Source organism: Sander vitreus, chromosome 10 (genome assembly GCF_031162955.1).
Source record: "Sander vitreus isolate 19-12246 chromosome 10, sanVit1, whole genome shotgun sequence".
In the NCBI taxonomy this organism is placed as follows: Eukaryota; Metazoa; Chordata; class Actinopteri; order Perciformes; family Percidae; genus Sander; species Sander vitreus.
Genome location: NC_135864.1, coordinates 14,470,703 through 14,496,649, shown reverse-complemented (window position 1 = coordinate 14,496,649; position 25,947 = coordinate 14,470,703). Strand labels below are relative to the sequence as shown.

At 40.1% G+C, this 25,947-nt stretch overlaps 1 protein-coding gene across 3 annotated transcripts in view; it reads right to left on the bottom strand.

Annotated features, from left to right (window-relative positions):
* Positions 1-24,698, bottom strand: part of kdrl (kinase insert domain receptor like) — a 48,817-nt gene extending 24,119 nt beyond the window's left edge. For 2 of the 3 annotated variants that reach the window (XR_013502593.1, XM_078260400.1), the window contains exons 1-15: positions 24,141-24,698; positions 15,299-15,389; positions 13,866-14,077; positions 12,207-12,334; positions 10,439-10,598; positions 10,118-10,254; positions 9,858-10,026; positions 9,522-9,648; positions 9,167-9,336; positions 7,826-7,982; positions 5,886-6,000; positions 3,171-3,279; positions 2,183-2,467; positions 1,879-2,025; positions 1,048-1,176 (exon numbers count right to left, since the gene is read on the bottom strand). Coding sequence is in view for 2 of the 3 variants with exons in the window: in XM_078260400.1 (XP_078116526.1) it covers positions 1,048-1,176; positions 1,879-2,025; positions 2,183-2,467; positions 3,171-3,279; positions 5,886-6,000; positions 7,826-7,982; positions 9,167-9,336; positions 9,522-9,648; positions 9,858-10,026; positions 10,118-10,254; positions 10,439-10,598; positions 12,207-12,334; positions 13,866-14,077; positions 15,299-15,389; positions 24,141-24,222 (2,218 nt within the window). In the remaining variant the exon portion in view is untranslated. The remainder of the gene's footprint in view (positions 1-1,047; positions 1,177-1,878; positions 2,026-2,182; positions 2,468-3,170; positions 3,280-5,885; positions 6,001-7,825; positions 7,983-9,166; positions 9,337-9,521; positions 9,649-9,857; positions 10,027-10,117; positions 10,255-10,438; positions 10,599-12,206; positions 12,335-13,865; positions 14,078-15,298; positions 15,390-24,140) is intronic. The other variant, XM_078260401.1, reaches the window with a different exon arrangement.
* Between the last annotated feature and the right edge of the window lie 1,249 nt (positions 24,699-25,947).

The window sequence follows — 25,947 nt, the reverse complement described above, 5'->3', positions numbered from 1 at the left end:
AGAATAACTGTTATCAACTACCAGACCTCTTTGGCAAAGAAATCACTGTGTACTTTTCATGATCTCATAAATTGTCGTTGCCATAATATTGGCAGGGATTTGTGGAGAATTGTGATCCAAAAAAATTGCTAATAGAGAGCTTGGTATTTAACTGGAGATGCTGAGACTTTTATTTCATGTCATTCTTTTGTTTATTTGTTTCTTCCTAAATTTTCTCTGACAGATTGTATACCAAAAGGAAGTGGAAACACACTTTGGCGTTTATTTCTGGCTTGTTTGGGACATAATATCCTCATATCCCTTGAATCTGTGCAAAATATTTCTGGCTCTTATTTCATGCGATCTTTGACAAAACAGCCAAAGCAGAACATGCACACTGCTTGATGGAATGGATAACAATAACTGTTGAATATCAAGAGAAATTCAAGTTCAGCTTATGTAATAAGAATCTATTTAAGTGCCTAGACGTGAACAAAACTGGTTGCATGATATCTTACCTTCACTGCCATCTTCACCTTTTACATGCCAACATGCAATTCATTTTACATGACAACACACACATTAGGAGACATGCTAGTCCAATTATCTACTGTGTGTTTCCAGTTCCTTGGCTGTTGTAGCAGTCAATCTCTTTGCACTCATTAGTGGACCTTTTAACACTTCACAGAGGTCATGTCCTCAAGGTAAGGACCCTCAGCCAGAGCCTTGATCATAAAACCCTAGAAGGAATTCACTTGGCATTCCTAGCAGCCACAGATATTCTGTCAGGGGAAACTTTTCAAACTTAAGTCAGACCAGAGCTATTTGTAGCGGTGACAAGAAAACATGAGGCCAAGAGGGCCTCTGAGCGGACATTCAGAATATGCATATGACTCTACTGCTTAGATGGATGATTAGTGTATTTGATGTGATCTGTAGCCACACTGCCTGCAGCACACACCACTTCACACTGAGAAACCAGTATTGTAAATGCAGCAGGCTGGTGGTGAGTGTTTATTCTTTTTGATGGTTAGGTAATTGATATCTCAAGGTGTCTGAATGACTTACCGAGCACAGTAACAACAGCACTTGTTTTTGCGATTCCCTCATCATTGACGGCTACGCACTCATAGAGACCCTCATCATCTTTCTTCACCCTCTCGATGGTCAGAACCCCATCCTTTCCCAGAGTGATACCTGCAACATAAAATCTCTCAGTCAAACTGATAACGTTTAAAAACGTGTGGCATTTGACACTTGGGACTCTTGTTGCTGTAAAAAGTGTGGCTGAAAACTAACCCGCTCTCGCCACAGCTGAAGTTGTGTTAATGCAGAATAATTGAATTTCTAATCAGGATGTTTTAAACAGTTTTAGCCAGAAATATATTTTTCGTGAGAGCTCAGATTATGAAATCATATTAAAAGGATTTAGTATACTTATTTTTCCACAGGATTTAGAGTGCTGTGATAATTGTGTGCATATTAAATGCAAATATTACTAGCTGAATCCAACTGAATACAACCTTTACTTTGAAATGTAAATTCAGCTTCAGAAAGGGCATCATCTGCACTCAGCATCATATATGTTGTTTAATTGTGCTTAGGGAATACTGTATATGCCTTCCAATGAAGAAACATTTTCTCTAAAAAAAACGCTGGCCTGGCTTTTGACACAATAGGAAACTGTCGGCGGCTTTCAAAGGGAATGACAGCTCCACCTGCTGATTACGTAGTCCTACTAATAACAAAATGTATTTATTCTCTTCCAGCCCTTCATCCAGTTTGTGCAGTGCTGTGCCAGGATTGCACTTGTGCCACTGGTCACCAAAATTGCAAAAATTATAAAAATTAATTTATTATATGATGTTTGTAGCACATGGATTTGTATTCTCAGGTTACCTGGGCCTTCTTCCACCGGAACATCATTTTTGTACCACATGATGTACGGACGAGGAACTCCCAGAGCGAAACAAGCCAGCATCAGGGTGCTGCTACTGTTCACATCTTGATTAGTCAGATTTTGACTCAGCCAGGGGCGTTTTCTCACTGCACCAAACAAAACAAAACAGAAAGTTTGAATTAAAGATGGTGTTGCTCTTTTATTGTCTTGTTCAGACAGCGACTCATCAAGTGTTGCGAGTTGTTTTTTTGTGTTCCTGTGTGTGCTAACCAACAGAAACATCAGCTTCCCCCTCTAACTTACCATCCACAATGAGTTCAGCGGTCTTGAGTTCAACCCTCTTGTGGAGCTTGTATGCTTGGCACTTGTAACCTGTATTGCTGTTTTGGGACACATTATGCAGACGGAGAGAAATGGAAATGGAGTTGTTGCTAAGCTGCAGACTGGACACATTGGAAGTGATCATTTGATTTCTGGAATCCAACCACTGTAGATCTGTGTAGAGGTAGCGAGCTGCCCGACAGGTCAGAATGACGTCATCCCCCTCGATGGCTGTCCGAGGCTTGGTGGTGATTTCCTCAGGGTGATCTAGAATTAATTAGGAAATTAGGATTCCAATGGTGTTAAATCCTTATCAGTTCAATCTTTAATGATCAGAATGGGGTCAACTACAGTTAATAATTGTGAATAAAGAGCATTTTACCGTGCCATCTGTTTTACATATATGAACAGAGACACGTATCCTGCTGGCCCGAGATCTTGTTGGACAATAGTTTTGAACACAAAGCTGCTCGTCACAATGCCTAGAATGTTAAATTTGCAGTTATTTCCTGTTTCATCACTGTAAATTGGAAGCACGTTGCCAGTGGGCAGCATGGCTCATGCTGCACTCAGTCTGCACTGGGTCTGGGCCCCGGGGGAACCTGCTGGCATCGGAGCAGGAACACAGTTATTCATAGCTGTTTTTAAATGCGTGCCATTATAGCGCTCCATATGGCTCAGGACATGTTTGCCTCTCTTCCGCCCTGAAGCCATTCAGCTACAGTGGAAGATGGTTTTAATTAATTCCCCATTTGTTTTCTTTATTGCACAATACAATCTGCACATTTCTTTCCTGTTTTTGTCATTCATTGCAGCGTGTACATACGTGCAAATCATTTAAAAGTCTAGTTCTTCTAGTGTACAGAATACTGTGCTTTGCAATTATTGCAACAGCATATTTCTGTGTGCATTTTCAGCAGAGCAGTTACAATTTAAATGTTGATATTTCCTATTCTTGTGACCTGCTTACCGTCAACGTAGAAAGGGATCATCATTGTGCTGGTGCCCTCTTCATTACGGGCCACACAGGAGTACTTTCCTGACATGCTAGCCTCTCCTATCACCAGGGTACTCACAGTCTAATTGGGATAAATAGGGCAATTGTTACAGATTGTTCAAAGCAGAATAAAACATGTTTAGATAGATAAACAACAAATGCTTAATATCACAATTCAGAATTCCACTTTGACTTAGACTTTCAGTGTGACTTATTCTTGGGGTTTCAATCACCATCAGAGCAATGAGTCCCTGCTAACAGGCGGGTGAGAGGTCCGGAGCCTGGTCTGTTTTATACTCTCCAGTGCATCACATTAATGAAAGGATACATCTGGAGTTTAAAGTGCACTGAGTCTCCTTTAGACCTGCGCTATAGATCTAGTGCCGGGGCTCCATGTCCACTTCCTGAAAAGCACTTCTAATGCCACACTCAATTTTGTCATTGCACCAGTACAACATTTTAATGGCTTAAATAGACAAAATAATAAGTGAAACTTGGGTGAGGGCCAGACTGCATGGGGCTCTGTTTAGTGTTCATGGTGACATCTGTTTTTTTGGGGGCAGTCAGCTACATCAAAGAGAGTGAATGATGTGGGTGTATGCTGGCCTACACTTCCTGGGATTGTAGGAGCTATTGTGCCGACTCTCAAGACAAACAGCTGTAGCCATGAAACACTTTCAGTGTCCCTGTACTTACAATGCTCACCATACAAACATTCAGGCAGTAAAAGAATAAGTGTTTAAAAGTGATTTCATATTGTCCAATTGATGCAGCTCTGACACTTGTCAAAACACTGATGGAGTGGCCTTATGGTATTATGTTACGGCTATTACTCACTATGATGTAACCTGAGCTCGAACACAGTCATTTAAACAATTGTGCACAGTCCCTAAGAGGTGACCTGACCAGACGCACCGTGACCTCGGTGCCCACGTCTTCCCCCTGTGTTTTTCTTATATTATGACCCGGGCCAGTCTCCCTCTCTACTGGGCCTTCTGGGGAGGCCCGACCCTGACTACGTTCTTATTCACGGGCCAACACGATTTATGTGGGGTGACAGAGAGGAATTCACTTCCAACAAATCCCTCTTCTTTTAAACTGTTGCTTGTTATCATTGACCCTTAGTCCTAACCCTCATAAAGCACCAGCGTTTGGCCACAAGTACTTGTAAATAAGTGGTGCCTCCCTATTTATGACAGAGACATATTAGAACTGATGCCCTGTGAAAATTGCCAAATTTACAATTACTTGCTGAGCAAATAATTGATATGATTGTTTCATTCAGTGCTTAATCAGTCACCAGGAGTCAATAAATCACATAGTTATGCAACAGCAACACAGTGAAAACAGTGAACAAAAAGATTTGGATTGAGAATGATCACTGATACTTTCTCCAGCGGAAAACCTTTATGCCTATAATTCTGTTGCCTAATTTGACCCAGCCTGCTGTGATAGGTTTCTATAGGTTAACCTAATCCTTTAGAAAGACTCTCGCAAGGCTGTGGAGGCCTGCTCTTAATTATGTTTAGGGTGAACAGTTTTAGTAACAGGCTCCCACAGGACAGCAATGTCTACAGTTTCCCTATTTTGTGACATGGCAACATGTGTTTGATGTTTCCTCTTAAAAGCGGACAGACTGGTAGAGCCCTCATTGATACCTTAGTGTTGATTTTGCAAAAAAACTATATTTTGATGTGTAAAACAACTTAAATTTGCTTAAATTAATAGGTGTGATGGACTATTTCTATCTGCTTAAATGTGCTGTTTTCATGATAAAATATTGCTTCTATAATTACATTACATACAATTACAGCAGTATGTGCTTACAGAACAAAAGCACAATTACAGCTGTTTTTCAGTGTGTATAGTGGCCCATTGTCACAGGCAATGTTGAAGGGGAGAATCTATAAATGTCTGTTCTCAGCTCTTGGCACACGCATGGCTTAACACCATATAGCTTTTGTTCATGTTTATAAGGCTTAGCTCCAAGAGTCTCAACAGCCGAAAAGATTAACTGATGTCAAAATAAAAGATGTTTCTCTGGCAAGGCCCAGGATGAAGCTGCAGCTGCTTCATTTACAGGCCTTCTTCATCTGAAAAAACAGTGAAATGGAGGGTGCATTTCACTCCAGTAGGGGGAAATGAACTGTGTCTGTCAGTTATGGGTGCACCATTTCAAAGGACAGGAACAGTCTGTTAGAGATCTTGCTCGTTATAGGAAGGCTGTTATACGAAAGGAAAACCAATGTAGTTATCCAAGTATGTTAGATTTATGTTGCAAATGTACAGTATTTATCAATATAGCATCTTCCTTATCAAATGCACCACATCATATGCGGGAAGCCAAGGGATTTCCCCAGATTTTCCTGGTTGCTTATTTCAAGAATAATTAAAGCCTTTTTAAGAAAAGCAATGAAAAACAAGACTCACTTCTTCAAAAGGGACTGCTGAGGGCTTTTCCTGGGTTTTGGTCACAAATAAGTCAAAACTAATGCAGACAAAGTGAATAATTTTCAGTGATGAATGAATGAATGAATCTCAAGGCCTCTTCTTGATCCACTAGGATATAAAACTATTGAGTTGGTCACTGCTATTTATCAACCACATTTTTCATTTCATACTTACAAGTGTGCATACGTTGTTTAAGAAAACATATGGAAACACTACACATAAAGTTAAACCACATACCTTATTTTTTCCTTTAACCAGTTCAGGTTTGGCACTTATGCTCTTAATCCAGTTGTGAGAGTAGTTTTTCCTGTCATCAATGTTGACCAGGATTGGCTTAGTGTTTGTAATGCAACTGCAGGACAGAAAAAATGCAATAAGACCAATTAGCCATGCTGTCAGTAACTGTCAGTATTAAACAATAAAACACAGTATAAGAAAGCCGACTTCCATGTTGTTTTAATTGGGAACCTATCCTACTGTAAAAACCCTAATTCTGAAAGGCTGAGGGTATTTTAAAAGACCACTGAGAGTGATCAGACAGAAACCAGGTCTAGACCAGCTTGTCTGGGTTATAAAACCAAGAGAAAGCATTGATTTGACCCCTACCCCCAAACCCTTCACCGCCCGTGGTGGGGAACAATCATCCTGATGAGAGGAGAGCAGAGGAGGAAACAGCAACACCGACAGGAAGGGCTGTGCTATGCGTCACCTCGTACAGGAAACCCCCCCCCCCCCACACACGTTCTGGCCAGAGGAGATAAGGTTGATCCTAAGACCTTGGCAGTCAACAAGGGTCAGCTGATAACTTCTCAACCTTGTGATAAAGACACCCCCATATTTCTGCCCCCCCCCACACTATCAACCTTATTCCACATCCAACATAGCAAGCTACCCTCATGTCTAAACCCTCCTCACATGCCGCCATTCCCCTCGTCTCTAAACTCACAAAGATTTAGATGAGATATGATCTTGAAGGGCTACATGCTGGATTTACAGTGACAGGTTCTTTGCAGGGTCAGGGCTGTATAAAACAAACATTTTGGCCTCCCACCAGGCTATAGCTGTTCCTTTGTCTCATTAGCTGCCTACCACTGTTCCTAGTGCCAGCCCTGATTATCTTTAGGCCTGCAGAAAGAGTTGCTCTGACCCAACTAACGTTGTGCTGTTATTTATCTGGCAAGTACAATTGGGTTTGAGATATATATATATAAAAAAAATGTAGGCACTGGTGGATTAACACCATTGAACATGTAACATAATTTTTTCGTATTTTTTGTGTGCAATGGTCCCCAATGTTGTTTTTGTGAATGGTGTTGATGCCTGATAACCCAAGGGTAATGGCCCATTGTTTTCTCACAACTCACAGGTCTCCTGCTGTCACTGACGAGCCAGGTCACAGGTAATGTTCATCTTGTTTGTGGGTTCACTACCAGGCTGGTATTCATGCACAGCCACTCATACACTCAGTTCTTTTCAGCTGTGTAACAGCTCTGGGAATCTGACATTGATTTATCTCCCCGGTGTTTCCCCGTCAGCCTATAGAACCACTGACCACAAACGAGAGGGCAGTTCTCCAGGGCTGCGTTTCTTTGATTAATGTGTCATATTTTGGGCCTGAATCTATTCAGTTAATGTAGATCTGTTATATAGTGGGATCCCCGGGCTGGTCTGGTGGCTCTGGACCCTACACTTATCTACTGTTAAGTCTGTGATGCTGTTTTTCTGTGTGTTTTGGGAATACAACTCCAGTATCGGTGGTACTTAAGTTTTTGTCCTTCAACACAGCTGTGAAATTTGTGCAAAATTTTTTTGTTCAGCCCGAAACATAATAAACATACTAACTGCATAAACAAGTTTTTTGATAAAGAGAAAGTTCCGGAGTTAAGAGTCCCCTGAATCAAATATTTTAATCTCCTGTAAACTGGCAGCTGAATCTTAACATACAGTACACAACAGGTAACTAAGTGAAACGCCACACTCAATCCAGGACCACTATATGGTAGCTAGTGGCATGTAATTGATCTTGAATCAGATTGTGTTGGGTATTCAAAATCAGGAAAACATTCCCTTTGATATGCTTTTAATTCTTCAAGATTGGAGGAAGTAACAGAACATCTAGTTTAAACATTTCAATTCTTCAATTCTATATGCTGGAACATAACAAGATGGTGACTCACTCAATAAGCGCAGGGTCTGAGTGACACGGTTGCCAGAGCCAAGTGATGTATGGCAAGGGCACCCCGTAAGCAGTGCAGGTTAGCTGATGCTGTTTGCCAAACATGTAGGGATGCACATCCACAGAGGCAAGCTCCGCCTCTGAAATGGTTGGCTTTACTGTGAGAGAGAAGTTCACAAAAAAGCATATAAGTACACAGACACACAAGAGAGACATAACGACAACAGGTTAGATGAACCATCCCAGCCCAGCCCACTGTGGAATCTCATAATGTCTTTATAATGAGGGCCGACAGTCATGATGGATAGCCATGAAAAAGGTGCCATTGACACCAGTTGTACTTTAGACACTATGTAAGAGAAGAATAGCAGGATGATTGGATAGCCCGGGGCTGTAGGTTAAAGAACGACCCCACTGTGGCCCATGCCCAGGTCATTGAATCAACCATGTGTGCTGCAATCAACAGCAGACACTACACACAGTGACATAGCTTGGCAAACCACAAAACTTGCATCCTGCCACACATTCATCAGCACATTCATCATCATTTGACAGCTCTAAACAAGCGATGAACAAAGTATGAAATAGTTCGATAATTGATACCAGGAATCTCTCTTCACTTCCGTGTCCTTCCAATAAATTAATGTTTTGCGAAGCGGGACAGTCAAGGACCATAAATTAAGTTTATACAAGCCAGAGGGGGCTGATTTTTTACATTTTTTGGCAAGCTATTGGGATTCCTAAATAATCTTTAAAGAATGCAATGAAAATAGCTCTGGCCCCCATGTCATGCTTGAAATAACTGACACACACTTCTCTGTTCTCAGGCAGACTTCATTAAAATTTTACATGCTAAAACATTTATAACCTCTTGTGTTAACAGTTATCAGTAGCCTTCACAAAGTCATCAAAACAATAAATTACATGCTCAGTTCTTTGCATGTTCTTTTTCTCAAGCTGTATACATATTGTATGGAACATGTTGTTTATATGTGCTGCACTGTATATACACATGGTGAGGATGCAAATAAATGCCGGGGACTAGGGGGTGGGGTCTGGAGCGGCAGGAGTCTGTGTGCAGAATAGAGTTCAGGCCATTTACACACTGCGCCAAGCCCCTTCAAAAGAGCCCCAATAATCAACAACAGCTGCCCCTGCTACGTCAATCCAACCCTGGAATGAACAAGCCCCCAAATTCCTCTCATACTAGAGCAGCTACCTGCCGTCCAGTGAACTGCACTGAAAGCAGCTACAGTGCTGGGACAGCCTCAGTCCACAGCCAAGGCACTGCTTCATTTCCTTGGGATCAGCAGTCATTATCAAGTTTATGGCAATAGCTTACCATCAACTACCAGCGTGTAGCTCAGATTCCTGGACAAGCCCTTCACTTGGTTGCCCAGGCTTATGGTGAATACCCCAGCATGCTTCTGCTCTACATCAGTGATGATCAAGTTAAAACCAGACATCTTGTAACAGGTGGAATTATTGTTGATAGGGACCCCATCCTTATACCTAAAAGTTGGAGGCATGGAAAGGTTTTTAAACCATGGATAAAGAATAACAATCAATGAATAGAAGTAAATGGAAAGTTGACTCATAAAGTTATAATTCAGGATTTGCCACAGCATATTATGTAGGTGCTCCTACTCTTTATACATAATCAGCAATTTATATTGTGACTGTAAACCATTACTTACCATGCTACCATGTCTGGTGGTGGCAGAGCGTTGACCTTGGGCTCAAATACAAGCTTTTTTCTACCTTCTTTGACAGTCACCGTACTAGGCCGCTCATACTTATAGGAGACATTGAGGTACGGATGCTCTGGAACAAAAGATTAATTACAGATATTGGAATCCGTCCGAAAGCAAAGTTATCAGCATACTGTCATAAACTCGCCACAGTCGCACAATAATTGAGATGCTAAAATGCTTTATTTGTGTGGTAATCTTGTAGTAGTTAATACTTTGTAATGAACTTTAGAGTTCACGGGAGTCGTCGTCTGATTTTTAATCCACCCAAAGCATACTTACCATAGACAAGGACTTTTGCGGAGACATTCTTGTATATCGTGGGTTGAAGCTCAGCTTTGCAGCGGTATACCCCCTTATCCTCCATAGTAATGTTTGGCAAGAATAAAGCCTTGCTCATCACAAAAGTCTTGGCGGGGTGGACTTCAGTCTTGTTCGTATAAAGATTTTCCTGAAGACAAAGGAAGTACCATAAACTCCACCTGCGATGGTTCCTTTTACATACAGTAGTACAGTGTCAAAAGTAAAACCTGAATCCTTACTCTCTTCTTTGGAATATCCCATGTGAAGTTGATTCTTCCATTATAGGTAGTCTCACCAGTACAGTTGAGTATTAAGGTGTCTCCAACCAACACTTTGACACGGTCTGGGGTGATCTTCACATTATTAAGAACAACAGCTGTAAAATGGAGACAATATATACTTTATATGTATATATATATATATATATATATATATATATATATATATATATATATATATATATATATATATATATATAGACTGTGAACACAAAACTGAGCTCAAAACACAAATCTATATTTTTCAATAAGCAAGTTGGGCCAGAAAGACAACAGACTCACTCATTCTTTTAGGGATGTAGTTTGAGTGGAACTCACTACCGTTGACCACGGTGGTACAGGTGAGCATAGGAAACTCAGTGGCGGGATCATAGGGAATCTTGAATCCAACCATCGGATCCCATACCATTTCCTTTTTAACCTTCTCTGATAATGGTCGGAGCTGCGATCAAGAGAGTACAGCAGAGGTTTGTCAATACCATAGATATTTGGTGACATTAAATGACATTAAATGATGTTCAATAAAGATCACTGAGCCAGACAGACTGAACTGTAATGCACTCAACTTCATTTAACATGGTCTACTGGGCTCAGCTGGGGACAGACCAACATCGGTTAGAGTGAAGGTCTAATTAGTTTTTATTGTTTCATGGAGTGTAACCTCTGCAATCATTTATGCAATGGAGCACAAAACACTGTGGACTTGAAAAAGGATGTACGTGCCTGCTGCAGTTTGTTCTCATGCCAGAGGTTGGGCTGGGAGAGGAGGCAAGGGAAGGAAAGGGAGTAGGAAGGAAGAGTGCCATAGGTTTTACCAACAGCAGGAAGGTCACACAACCACTATCTGTGCCATCTGAGTCAGATGTGATTGTCCACGGTAGGCACTATGTCACATGGTTGTATATCAATAACAAAAAGCACGGTATGGCATGGTAACTTTTTTAAGATGGCTTTCACGCTGACCACAATCAGTTGACAGAAAGATAAAAAGCATTGTGCAAACCACACCACTGAGGGAGCTCTCCTCCACTGACAACTTTACTTTAGCTGCATTCTGTTATCAAATGTCACAATTCTCATGATAAGTTACCTGTTGTTTTCTGACACAGGGTGTACTTTTTTTTCTACTGTATTTCCGGATGTTTGTAAGAGAAGGGGGACTAAATGGTGTCTGGAGTCTATTCTGAGAAAAACACTCTTGGAGCACACATCCCTGCTCTTACAGGAAGCAGACAGAATGACTCCCTTCACTGCCCCTGAGCTTCCCTCAGACAAGCCACTGTCCCTCGTCTGTTTTTTGTGTGCTAGAGTGATTTAACACACAAAAGGGTGTGAGAACCAGTAAGATGCCTTAAGCACAGACAAGTAAGGATGCCTGCTGTGGTATTAATAGCAATCTTGCAATCTTGCTTTCTCAGATAATGTACTGTGTGATTTACTTCCAAGTCCATGTCCTACATGGTCTATGGCAGAGATCTTCAACAGGGGGTCCGTGACCCCTAGGGGGTCATCAGAGTTAGTGCAGGTGGGCCGCCAAATTATTAAAAATATATATTTTTTGAAAGTTCCTTTTTTTTCTTTTTTTATTAAAATGTCTGAAAATATACATTAATATGAACCCAACATATTAATAGCAAAGATAAATTGGCCTATTTGTGAAAAAAAATTTTTTTACATATTGAAGATAAGCTTACTAATAGGTAACTATGGTAGCCGACTAGCCATACAGTTAAGCTTAAAGATTCACTGTGCCTTCCACATGTATGTTTAATGTTAATACATGATGCATACATATTGACCATTTATTTCCATCAATTCAACCCAGTTTAATATGCAACTCAGTTGTATACAATATATGTAGTAGGGGGTCCCTACTTGGTCTCTCTTCAGCTAAGGGGTCCCTGGCCTAAAAAATGTTGAAGACCCCTGGTATATGGAACACATACAGTGTATATTGCAAATGTATACAGCATATACAGTACAAGAAAACAACCTGCAAGTGGAAGTCATGAGCAGAAGGTGAGCACTGATCGTCTTTGTGAGGCCTTACCCCTGTGAGTTTTACAACAGTATCAGGAGAGGATGTCCGGCAGGGGACCAGGAGGCTGGTCTCATGGCTGTAGCTGAACAAGATTTCAGGTGACGGATAACGGGGCACCACAAATGGTTGCTCGGGATCTGAAAAAATACCCCCAAAGAGATTTAAAAAACAGGTCAGTCAGAAGTCACATTTTAAAGCAGATGTGGCCCCTTACATTTTGTCTTTTGGGATAACCATGTTTTGTAGCAAATTTACAGCTGTTGTTTTGAAAAAAGAAAACATGTTATGCTAGAGCTGAGTTTAGCAGTGCAATTGAATCAGGGCAATGCCAGGGCATCCAACACAGAAATCAAATCTCAGATCAGTTCATTCTAACCAGATAAGGCAGCAGAGCACAGATAGAGCAATCAGGCTAGTGGTGTGTTCCTACTGGGCAGCCAGGCATCACACAATTGCTGTGGGAACTTCACGACTACACAAACAGTCTGCGATTGGTGTGAGGTTAAGCAGTAGTGGTGTGATAAAGGAACTATTATTTGTAAAGTAAGCATGGAAAATGATGTATTAAACAGCTAAAGGGCTTTGAAAAGAGAGCGTTAGACTAAACACTGGCACAGCAGGCTGCCTGATAGCCAAGCGAACTGTGAATCACATTTACAGAGCAACAGGGAGAGGGAACAAAGTGCTTCCAGCATTTAGTTTAGTCTAACTATTTTACATCCCTTAGACCAATATTTCATGACTTTATTTAATGTATTTACATCAACTGAAACAATAACTAAAAAACAAACACATCTAGGTAAAATGGGCTGAGGCTGACTTAACACTCAAAATTGGCTCTCCTTATGCTGCCCAGCACAATCTCCATTTCAGTACTGTAACTGTAACTGGTGCCATGTGACACTTACAGTAGCCAGAGCAGGAAATCACAGTCAATGACCAGGGCTTCCCATGCAATCACATTCACCCTTCCACCTCCAGGAGAAACCAAAGCACCAAAGAAACCACTTCCTCTCTCTGTCTCTCTCTCTGAGAAGGAGAGCTGTGGCACTTGAATCTGAATGCATGTAGATTACAGTAAAGTCAGCTGCCTGTATGTTAGGGCTAAGTGTAGTCATACATAAAAATTCAGTTGTTTTAATTTCTTTCTTTCTTTGAGACTTTCTTCCCCTTTTCAACTTTTTTCTTTCGCTTGTTCTTGTGTTCTCGCTAATTCAGTATTTTCTTTTTGCTGAAGTGGGTGTTTTCCAGATCTCTTATCTTGCAAAAAATATCAGATTGCTCATTAACCATTTCGTTCTGTTCATTACGTGCCACTGTTTGTGGGCTCAGTTCAACACCAGAATCCTCCACTGGCGTCAGCAGATGACAATCACCCTGTGAAAACCTCTCTTTTATCAGGAGTCTTCACTTTCACAAAAACAAACAGTTAAATCCTGGATGGAAGAAAAACAACTCAATTCAAAAAGAAAGAACTCTTATCTTTGTTTTAGTTTATAGACCAATACTTTGTATTTCTAAACATTACATTCAGTTTTTCTCATGCTGGCAAATTACAATGTCAGTGTCATAAATCTACCAGAGACTGCACAGGTCACTGGTTCATTGACTGCGTTTGATAAATACGACCTATAATCTGAACTGGTCAGAGCGCTTTGCAGGTCTCACCTTTGACATACACGTAGGTCGAGGTGATGTGGTCTGAACCATCTCTGGAGTATTTACAGCTGTACCTTCCTGTGTCATTGGCAATCAAGTTTGTGACTGTCAGTTTGCTGCAGTGTGAGTGACGTCTGGAATCACACTGCTCCACCTTCACCCCCTCTGATGAGGTCAATCGACTGGGATCAGCAAGTGTCCAGTGCAGCAGGCCATGACCTCTGACAGAAGATGGAGAAGGATAGAATTAATGAACAAGAGGAAAATATTGCTTAGTCAACTTACGGTTTGATAACTGAGGCTACTCTGTGTAAAAGAAAATTTGCAAACAATACTATATATATATATATATATATATATATATATATATATTTAGTTTAGGATGGCAGCAGCTGCCACTCCCCTTGGGATTTTTTGACTTGATGTTCATTTTAAGTTTATTTTGAGTTAATCTTGAGTCATCCAGTAACTTGAACTTTCACATGGGAACATGCTTCTCCTGAACGATGTGCTCAGCTAACACATTCTTTCCACACAGCATCCATTTAAAAACTCTCATTAAAGAGATCCCAGAGGAGCATCAAACATGTCTTGCATACCACTGCCTTTGCCTGCAGAATTTTGGGTCAAGCAACCTCTAGCTCTTATCCAGTGACAGAAAGCAAGACAGTACTGTATGGCCAAGGCGTCTTAGCATATGGCCTTGTAGGGAAGCATTACATTAGATAGAAATTAGTTACTAAACATTCCTTGTGGGCCTACAAAATGATGCAAGGCTCTCTAAATTCTTAACAAATGTGAATGCAGCACACTTGGGTCCCAGCATCCCTAAAGGAAATCGCAACTAAATGTGGACCACCAGTGGTTCCTGTCAAGGACTGTCCCAGCTTCTTTGTAGCCAGCAAGTGTCCCCAGGCCCAGACATGTCCCGTTTATTTTCCCCCTGGCCTTTCTGTCATGTATTGAGACCAGAGTCTAAACTCTATGGCTACAGTGACAGTTCAGAAACAGACTGAAGTAATAGAGTAGTCTTACTCAATGCAGAAAAAGGTCGCTGTGAGTGTTATACTATTATATATTATATATATATTTGGATTTTGTTACTGATGTATTAGTAGTCAGTAGTTTCATCTGTAACAATGCATCGACTTTTGTAAGCTCATCAAGTCTTGTACAGTATGATTTTGTAAAGTATAACTACTGACTATAGCTGTCAAAAGTATGGAGTAAAGTATTTTCCCCCGAAATGTTGTGGAGCAGAAGTATAAAGTGGCATGAAATGGAAATACTCAAGTAAAGTAAAAAAACATAAAACATAACATTTGTACTTACAATATATATTCCACTATTGGATAAATGTTTAAACATTTAACACTGATTGTATTTAAATTAAATGTTGTTTAGTTTCACTTGGCATTGACCCAAATAGGTGTGTTGCATACCTGCACATGAGGTTTAACAAATCGTCCTTAAGAAGAATGACGGGATTCTCAGAGGGAAGAATCTTAGGCGCATGCTCTCTCTCCAAATGTCCTGTTGAACACACACACACACACACACACACACACACACACACACACACACACACACACGTAGAGCACTTTGTGAGAAAGGCCAACAAACCTGCTAATTTACGGCACCTTTTAATGTTCGTATTTCACAATCACACCAAACAGGAAAAACATGGTAGAAAATTTCCATGAATCACTTCAGCACTGTGCACAATATGCTCCTGCTTCTTGTGCAAGTGATGGTCCGCTGTGAGAACACTGAGGGTGTTTCCGGTGCTGGGAAGGCAGGTTGCTGAATGAATAGTGGTCTGGGTTGAGTAGAAAGAAAGAATGAAAGAGAAACGTTGGAATAAAGGAAGGGGCTGATATGAGGAGCAGCTGAGTCACAGAGAACAGAGGCAGATCCTGATGAGTGTCTTTTCATGCATTTCATCTAAATTGACTGTTCAACCTCCGTTAGTGGGTCCTCCCTTCCTCTCTTTTAGGAACGTTTTTTTTTTCATTTACCATCGACCTTGCACTCTAAGTGCTATTATTACATTATCACAAGGGGAAATCCGAGGTCGAGATGTTTGATTCAAAGGTGGCCTCTAGCCAGCTGTACCTGTTGAGAGGTCCCTCTAACAGTGATCAACATAGGATACGCTGTGATTCTCACTGCTGTCCAGGAGGTGTCACAGTCCCATATGTGATTTCCTTCTTTTCACTGAGCTCCCTGAACAGCTTGTCATTGTGGTCAGAAAACAAGTTTATTACAGTTTTTTTATCAGAACCTTACACTCAAGGAGCAAAATATTGGCCTAGTTGTGCACCACTATAAGCACAATGTAAGCTTCACACTTTTTGCAAAAAAATAAACACAGTGATTTGCAAAACACTAAACACACTTGTATTCATTAGACATAGAAGTATATCATGATGTCACTCCCTTGCAATTCCAAAGTACTGACTGTCAAATTACCACACCTATGAGCCAATCTGTGAAACACAGCCATCATGGTGCGTAACCACATGATTGCTTACAGTTTTTTTTACGATCGCTATGACAATCTTTCCTAAACTCTTAACTCACCAACACACCTACAACACACAATTGGCAAAACAGTTAATTTCATGCTCAAAATCACACATTGAAAACTAAACTCTAACACTAATTTTCAAAATACAATAATTCACTAACACAATACACTGTCTACCAAAACAATGCAAACATGTCTCAAAATCAAATAATTCTTCCAAAACACTATCATATGTTCTCTTCCAACAGGAACATTTAGTCAATGATAGAACAATGTCATACAAAACACTAACATCAGATGGAATTACAGAAACTGCATTATTTTATATGTGTCAGGTCTGCCCTTATACAATAGACAATAGTATATTGTATTGATCATACATTGTGTTTTACACTGCAGTTTCTCTTGAAGCCTTTCTACATTTTTGTTTTGTTGGGTTTAGTAAATGCATGCATTTTGTTTCTTTTGCTGCAGAAATTCAATACAAAAAATGAATGACTCATCTCAGAGTAGCTTTATAAAATGTACAGTTTACTGCATGGAAAAAAGAAGACAGAGACAGACTTGTCCTGGTACTCGTCTTCCTCTCACTTGTGCAGCAATTTTTTTACTTTCTTTGTGTTCATCTTTATTGTTCCTTTTCCACACAAAATCAGCCCAAATAGGTCCTCTTTTACTGTATGTACTACAGTAACATATGGTCATGTGATTGAAAGAACCTCAACACCTGAGTGTGTTTCCTAGATATCAATCAGCTGTGATCGATCTATTTGCATAACTTCAATCAGCTGTTTCTCAGTAGCAATGGAATAAAATGGAGGGGATATATTTGTGTTTCAGTTTGCAATATGAACAGCTGTTCACTTTGACTTTAGCCTATATGTTAGGTTTAGAACATGATGTTATCTGTTCTGACATACAGTGTGAAAGCATTTGCAAATTGGTCAGTACAGATCCATTGTTTTGGTCTTGGTTGAGCTTGTGTGTAAAAGAAGTTCAAGCATTTTAAATTTGTGTTAACTGTATGCATTTTGTGTCAAAGCAACAAGAAATGTGTTAAACGTATAGACTACACAGACGGATGTTGTGTTAACTGTGTTAAGAGTTTAGGAAAGTTGTTAACAGTATTGAAAAAGGTGTCATAGCGATCGTAAAAAACTGTAATTGTAGACACACCATTCAGGTTTAAGCACTATAAGAATGCAGCAGGTAAGTTCACCTGCCTTCAACCAAAATGAAAGGAGTCAGAAGAAGAGGGGAGGGTGAAAGGAGGAATCCACAGAGGAGGAGAAGGAGTTAAAGGAAGAGGTACCCCTCATTCAGGCCATGGAGGACGCCTGTGAACAGGTTGACTTGCAGCTGTGCAAGGATGGATTCAACATTCAAGACGGTTCTTCCCACATTGTCTTGCCAATGAGGATATCGCCTGTGATGTTGATGAAATTCTCTGGCCAGATCCAGCTAGGCGAAGAGATTTTCTGTAATTGTAACCTGTACTGGATATATATGGTTTTTATAAATTAGTGTATAGTTTTTGCAAGAGTGTTTCATTTTGCAAAGGGTCTGAGGTGTTCTGCTGATTGGGTGTGTGGTTGTGCTAATTGTGTGTAGTGTTTTGAAAAACCGGTCCCTGCTTTCAAAATAGTGCTTAAGCAATCGAAAAAAACTGAAAGTCTACCCTCCAAATGTGACGATCTTCGGGGAAATCTTTATTTGTAGCACATAATCACGAAAGACAATGGAGCTAAACAACAGCGTACTGCCAGGCTGACACATGATGGATACACATGTACTGTATATGCACACACACATGGAAAAACACACACATACACAAGTACACCTGCATTTCCAAATGCAAACACATACACAGAAAAACACACACACGTGTTACTAGTATTTGTCTATTATTCAGAACAGCTGTTGTGCTAAGAATGAGCTGACAGTGCCAGTGTTGGCAGTGGCACTTGACTCGCAAAATATTAGAACCTCATTGTTTTATTGTCCAAGGTTATGCAGCGGGGAAGGGATGTGGCTCTTATTCTTTCATGCTGTGATACCACACGCTTTCAGCTGTATATTAGATTAATAAAAAGTTATGTTCCTGACTTTAATAAACAATCCCAGAATCTAAATTCACGAGTTACTGTAATAACTATCTGTTGTTCTCCTGAAATGTCACACAAATTTCCTTGAGAATGTTGTGAATTTGTGTTCCTGTCTCACATCTGCAAATCGGCACCGAGTCATGTAACTGAATTTCTTGAAATGAGAACTTTGCAAATGACTGACTTTGACCCTTGGGGCCTGTTAAATACAAATTGCAAAATAAAAAGCACAATATATCATGTGCTGTCTGCAGCACTAATTTCTGCATGTTCAACATTCAGTTCTTTGACGTATGATGTGATACAAAAGCAACACATGTAGGAATGATGGCATCTACTTGCACACTAACACCAATTAAAACCACTGAAAACATCTTCCTGACCTTGAATTGCACCAACAGGCAGCTCATCTCTTAAAACTTGCCAATGTTTCGCCTATTCTCCTCAGTAACACACTACAGATGGATGAATCAGCAGGGGCTCCCAGCAGCCCACTGAAAGAGAAAAAAACATCCCACAGTCGTCGCTCTACCCCCACACCCTCAAAACTCCCACCTGCCCTGGTGCCTGCCCAATGCTGACCTCAGCAAGCGTCCCGACACCCCTAACCCCCCGTAACAGCTGTGTGCTGCATTCCTCCAGCAGAGTGCCTGAAAAATGTCAGAAATTGTGCTTACTGTGTTGGTTCAAAGAGCTCTGAAGCTGGTTCTCATTAAAAGCCATTAAGAAGAGGACAGGCATGGAACAAACAAGAGTGAAGGAGGGAGACTGAGTGACTTTTCGTTCAGTTTCAACTGATGATGGGGTTTTGAGTCAGTCACATAGCATCAAACTGATTATTGACACAGGTCCGAGTTAACTAAGATTAGACCAGGATCACATTTGTCATTGTCCTCACTTGGCATCAATGAGGGGAAGTGGCACAGGACACAGTGTTTGGAAAACATATGTGGTAGGTTCACTACCGGAAATAAAGACTGTAGGATTCCAGGATCTGCGCTACACTGTTCAGAAATATTTGTGGCCCAGAAAATTCCATTTAAATATTTAGTCTGAAAGAACAGCCAAACAATGACAAAACTTAAATAGTTTTTCAATTAACCTAAGACAGAGGTTCAGCAGTGCAACCAACATTGTTGACCCTAGACTACCCTAACTACTTAAAGAAGTTTATATATTTTGGGGTCACTTAGAAATTTCCATTCCACTCCATTATAGACAGAATACCAGCTGAGATCAGTTGCATTGTTTTTTAACCAGGGCAGCAGTTTTCAGATTACATTATGTGTTTACATAATTGCAAAAGGGTTCTCCAATGTTTTCTCATTTAGCCTTTTAAAATGATATCAGATTAGTAAACAGAATGTGCCTTTGGAACATTGGATGAATGGTTGCTGATAATGGGCAATGTAGTAAAGTAAAGTGCTCTTGTTAGCTTATTACATTATTATTATTATTATTATTATTATTATTATTATTATTATTATTATTTTTATACCTACTGCACAGAGTTAACATATTAACAACTTTACAGAATTGAAAGTTGAGCATACAACAAACTAATATGTGAACAACGATAAAGAAGCTTAGAGCAAATGCGAGAAGAAAGGACGTTATAATCTGGAATAACCATGGCAAAGTATGCTTTTGCAGCATGCCACCAGTAGCTCATGCATGGTGTTGTGTAATAAAAAACACTTTTAACTGTATGAGATGAGTACTGTCACTGAATTAGACGGGAAACCCCAAGTCACATCCCTTCAAGTGCGGGAAATAATGTGCGGAACTCCCTTTTATTTTGCAGAGAGTACACTTCATCTTCCCGTACTTCCCGTGCCATCGTGAAACAACGCAACTGTCTTTGGAGCCAATCTTTTTTTGGTGTGTTCAAGGCAAAAGTAACAATACAGCATGATGATTACCTTGTTTAACCTTGCCAATTAAATCCTTGTACTTCTGTAACAACAAAAGACATAGAAATGGTGGAGAGTGAATTACAGTTTAACAAAGGAGTGCAGGGTCACGCTTGGTGAGTCATCTTGGCTGTAATGTGACCATGGCGTCAAGAGCCAAACAGTAGCGCCAATCTGCTGTGGCCACTGAGACGAGCTTCCTGTCCTATAGTGGAAATGGACAGCACGACATCCGTTTGGCCTGTTGATTGTCAAATAATTATAGTAATTGGAAACCAATGCAACCCACTACACATGAACTTGTTTTCAAATGATCTCTGAAAGATTAAAGTCACAATTTCAAATGGGGATAAGCTACTACTCTACTGGTTGGTGTGAGGTGCCAGTGATGTTTTAATGATAAATTGCCTTTAGGTTGAGTTTTTCAACACAAACAAAAAATTACAACACAAAGTTGAAATCTTGACAAGACTTGAAACCACCTGCCAAAATATGGAGTAGCTACCACTGCTCTGGCTGTGTTACATGGTCAGTGTGCCCTGGAATATTTTCTCTCTCACACAGTCCTTCTAAAACCTCTCCACTTTGCCAACTGCAAGGTTAAGACAACAGTTAGGGAGAGTGCTTTTTTTATTAGCCGTATATTAGCCATTAGAGATTTGGAGGCAAAAATGCCCCAGACTCCTCTTAAAAAAGAAAAAATAAAGGAACATCTGGCCATGATGGGTGGCCATTCTAGGTTATATAAAGTTCTAGAGAGCCAACAAACAGGAATTGCCTGCATGAAAGTCCTAAATAGTAAATCCAGAGGATTCCTGTTCCATAACGTATGATTAAGACTAATAGGCAGACAGAAGCTCCTTGAAATTGAAATTTCATGCAGAATTCAAAGAAAATATATTGCTGGCTCAGGATGGATATGCCTAGTATGGACCAGATGCTGCAATCATGCAATAAGAACAGCTACACAAAGCAATTTGTTAAGTTATATCCCTGTGTAAGGGAATGGCTTTATCTGCTGTGCTTATAAATCTCCCAATCCAGGTGAGTGTGTGTGTGTGTGTGTGTGTGTGTGTGTGTGTGTGTGTGTGTGTGTGTGTGTGTGCGTGTGTGTGCTTTTTTTCTTGTGCTGCCACTATAGACCCAGACGTTCCGTAAGTGAGCAATGAGCCCCCACTGCACTCGGATGACCTCTCATCACTCCCATTTTCCACTCTATCTCAAGTGTGTAAGCAGGAAAGAAAAAATGACTCCAAAACAAATTAGACACAACATCAACACTCGGCTTCAAAAAACTGTCCTTATTGTAGACATGAGTGAAGAAAAAGCAATTTTATGACAAAGAAATAACAAGGCAGCTTCCAGTTTCAAATCCAATCATCCATTCAACCATATTTCTTTCAATCATCACTTTGCTTCACTTGTTTTTCCAGAATTTGGCATATGCCCTAAAACACCACTGAATAAAACCATGTTACAGTAGTCTACAAATATAACTTGTTCCTTGGACAAATTCACCTGTACGGCACAAAGAATAGTTGGAGTAAACTACCTGGATATAAAAATCTATGAAACTAGTACACACAGTTCACTGAATCGATATTATTGCATGCATCAATAATCTGTGCAGAAGGCTTAAAAACTTTGACCATAACACAGACCGACTGAAATAAATCAGAAATGCAAACATCATCTTGCAGAGAGCTGCAAAAAGGTTCTCTCCCTCAGTCTGAGCCGTTATGCTTCATTTAATTTGGTGTCAAAAGGTCACGAAGCAACACACTTGACCTGTGCTCACTTTTCAATAAGAAGCAAGTGAAATATTAACAAAATAGCAAATAGGTCAGGCTATCTTTCAGATTTACTGATATAACAGTAAAAAAGAAAGGTTGAGTGAAATAGAAGACTGTTAAAATGTATGTCAGTAGAACGATCAATTATTATTAAACTGCACCATCACTGACAGGGTGCATCATGAATCTTCCATTTTGGTGGTTAAGCATGAATTCATTGTTTTTGTACAGCTCTGTGCTTTTTTTTGCTAAGATACGCCAGTTAGACACTTTAGCTTGAATAGAAAGAAGTTGATGCACCATCAATAACTAATAGGGTTGGGCATCGAGAACCGATTCCTACTTGGAATCGTTTCAAAAATTACGATTCCATCGGAATCGTTTCTTTATTGGAATCGTTTGGAATTGTTTAGAGGATTTGGTTTGATATCCAATCATCACTTCCCAATTTAATATGTGCAAGTTTTGGTTTCCGTGCGCTTGTTGTGTTGCAGCCATGGAGCACAGTAAGCAGCGCTCTAGTGGGGCTTTATTTTACGTTGAAAAAGCCCGGTAAAACTGCAAACCTCCATTGACTCAAAATAAAACTTTCCTCTTATTTGTTGAAATAGGCATGTGAACCATTTCAACTCCACCTCTCAAAGAATCGGAATCGAGACTCGATAAGAACCGGAATCGAAAGGAAGAATCGGAATTGGAATCAGAATCGTTAAAAACAAAACGATGCCCAACCCTAATAACTAATGGCTCTACCAGTCAGTGGCTCCTCTGCAGAAACAATACCCCTCCCTTCCTCCCTGCCATTGTCTTGTGGATGCAGTTTGACATAGCTCAATACGAGCACAAGGAACCCCGGGAAGAAATCTTTACTCAGGTAGCGTGTCACAGTTCCATGACCTTTACTAGCCAGAACAATTCCAGGCTGCCTCTTGCCCTACGTCCGCTTCCTCCTTGTGTCTTTCCCACGCTTTGTGTGTGGACAGTGAAGGAAATCTACTTAAAAACATAGTAGACAAAGCTTTATAGGCTAAAATTGTGTATGAGTGTGTGTGTGTGTGAGATGGGGGTGGGGGGGACGTGAAGAGTATTTCCTTTGTTTGGATAGGCTGTTTATTTGGGAATGGTGAGGAAGGCTTAGTGTGTATCTCAATGGCACACTAGACCTAAGGTGGAGGAACATCCACCTTTTACTGTATACTCTATCGGGTTTCTGTGGAGTGACACTGAGACAATGAAGCTGATTGTACTGTCTGAAGAAACATGCATTCTCTTCCCAAAATGTTTAATCCTGTTCACTCATAACAATTGCTGGATAAACGTTTTTCATAATATTTAACAAAAGGCTGACTTGCAAAATCTTCATATCTGAGAAACAAATTCACGTCAAACAAATCCAAATGTCATCCATAAAATCAGTCTGACAATTAAAATATAAAGTCTACTTATCTGTTATAGTTACCTATCATATAGGGTCAACACATTTTTATTAATGTTAATAATCAACCATTAACAACGGGACAAGACTACCTCTAGCGGCTTGTGTGAGAACTGCAGGTCCAATGACAGCCTGAATCTGTTGACACAGAATTATCCTAAAACATGCAAATTGAATATTCTACTGAAACAACTATAAACAATAAAAAAAAGTTTCAAACATCAAATGCGACTCAATCGATGTGAATCAAAGTGGCCAAATAATTCATCTCTTGGTAACAGCGCAATTAGACATAGTAAGAATTAGATCATTATTATTACAGACGAATAAAAGGACGCCAATCTCTGTACTTCTCCCTCTAATCTAATACGTGACAGCCGATTGTGTCCACTATCTGTATAACAATATGCATTCAGCCATTCATTAAAACGAATCAAACAGTCAAACAGCGCGATGTTAAAACTCTGTTCTTTCATGCACAAAACTCTACTACGCGTAAATAACTGACCTGTGAATGACTTCTCACCATTTGTGAGTGATGAACCACACAAGATGACAACGACCAATCTGAAGCAGTCGGATGAGACCATCCTGCCAACTCTTCACCGAAATCCAAACCGTGTGTTATAAATAAAATAATACGAGTCCTTGGCAGTGGGTTATAGTTCCGAGTGACTTACAAAAGTTTCTTCTCAAAGCGAGTCGATCAAAGAGTCCTTTTTTTATATCAAAACAACCGTGTTGTAAATCAATTTTTTTTTTTTAAAACCTCAGGTGTACATGCAAAAAGCGGCAGTGATTCTCCCGTATCCCATGACGCGTTTCGCAGGGGAGCTCTCCATGCAACTCCCGACCCGGCAAAGATGAGACGGATGTACCGCTGTATCCTCGGGGCAGGTGCTCTCGAACGAAAAAAGTTTGATGGATTAAATTCAATGGTTGGTGAAAATTAAAAGTTTAGTGAGTGGTATATAACTGGTGTCTGGTATAGCCCACAAAAGTCAGATCAATCAGCTCCTGCTCCTGCCTTTCATGCGCGCCTTGAACAATATTCTCCTCCCTTTCGCCTCTGTGCAACACTCACAGTCCAAGCGCGAAGCACGTTTTATGGAGACAGTGGAAGGACGCAACGTCACTTTGGAGGGGGGGACAAACTCCTTTCTGCAGGCTACTGAGTAGGAGATCACTCAATGAGAAATAATGATTATCTATAGTAATCCTGCAACACATTGTCAGACCAACATGATGTAACTACTAGAAATGGTACAGGGATGTTATAGTAATACCATTAAACATGATACTATGCAACAGAAAATCACAGTAATTATATTTATCCACCCTAAGGGTAACTGAAATGAACCTGAATGGGATTTATCACAGCATTGTTTCAATCATGATTCATATCAACCTTACTTATTTGTGGTTTCTAAATTATGAAGTAGATCATTAAACTACATTTTTTAACTGACCTTTGTGTGTAATGCTGTATTTGATGAAATCAACCTCCTGTGTAACTGAGGTTAAAGGTTACAGCAGTAATCTTGTCTCAAGAGGAAATAGAATAAAACGTAAACAATCATTGTGATATCAGATCGAATCTACCTGTTCATGTGTTTAGAATAAATATTTGCCAGATTTATTTTAACTTCAGAAACAGGATGTGCTGCTTATTATATCAATGTAAATAATCCTCTTTTGTCCAGCAGGACCCTGCCGTGTGTGGATGTGCTGCAGACTGTTTTCTTTTATCACTACAACAATTACTCTGCTGCTGTAGGTCACAGTAGCAGGCATTGTAAATAAGAACATCCTGCCCTCACCTTTCCGTGCATGTCAGGACTGAACAGCCACCATCTTGGGAAATGGATCTTGAGTGGTGGCGTGGGTGAGGCACAGCACAAGTAGTGAAATGTGATGGATACCACTCTTCCATCCCTGTAGCAGGACAGTGAAATGCCACATGAAAACATGGGAAACAGTTTATAACATCACAGTCATGGGAGTCCTTTTGCTTTCTTGGATTCTGAAACCAAATAGTCACAGGTCAAGAATTCAAACATTTCCTTTTTTAATGAAATCACTCAAGGAAATCAAAAAGTAATGTCCATATTTGGGTGGTTAGAACAGCGTACACAAAAAAGTTAACACTCTTCTGTGTGGTTTAATCCAAAAAAGGAGACATTTGAGGCTAATGTGTTGGGTTAGCTACTTTGTTCTAGACGTGGACACATTATTACAAACTGGCGGTGAAGAAATATTAAATTCACCCTTCTCACTTTGTTGGGAATGAACTCTATATGGCATAAATTGACAAG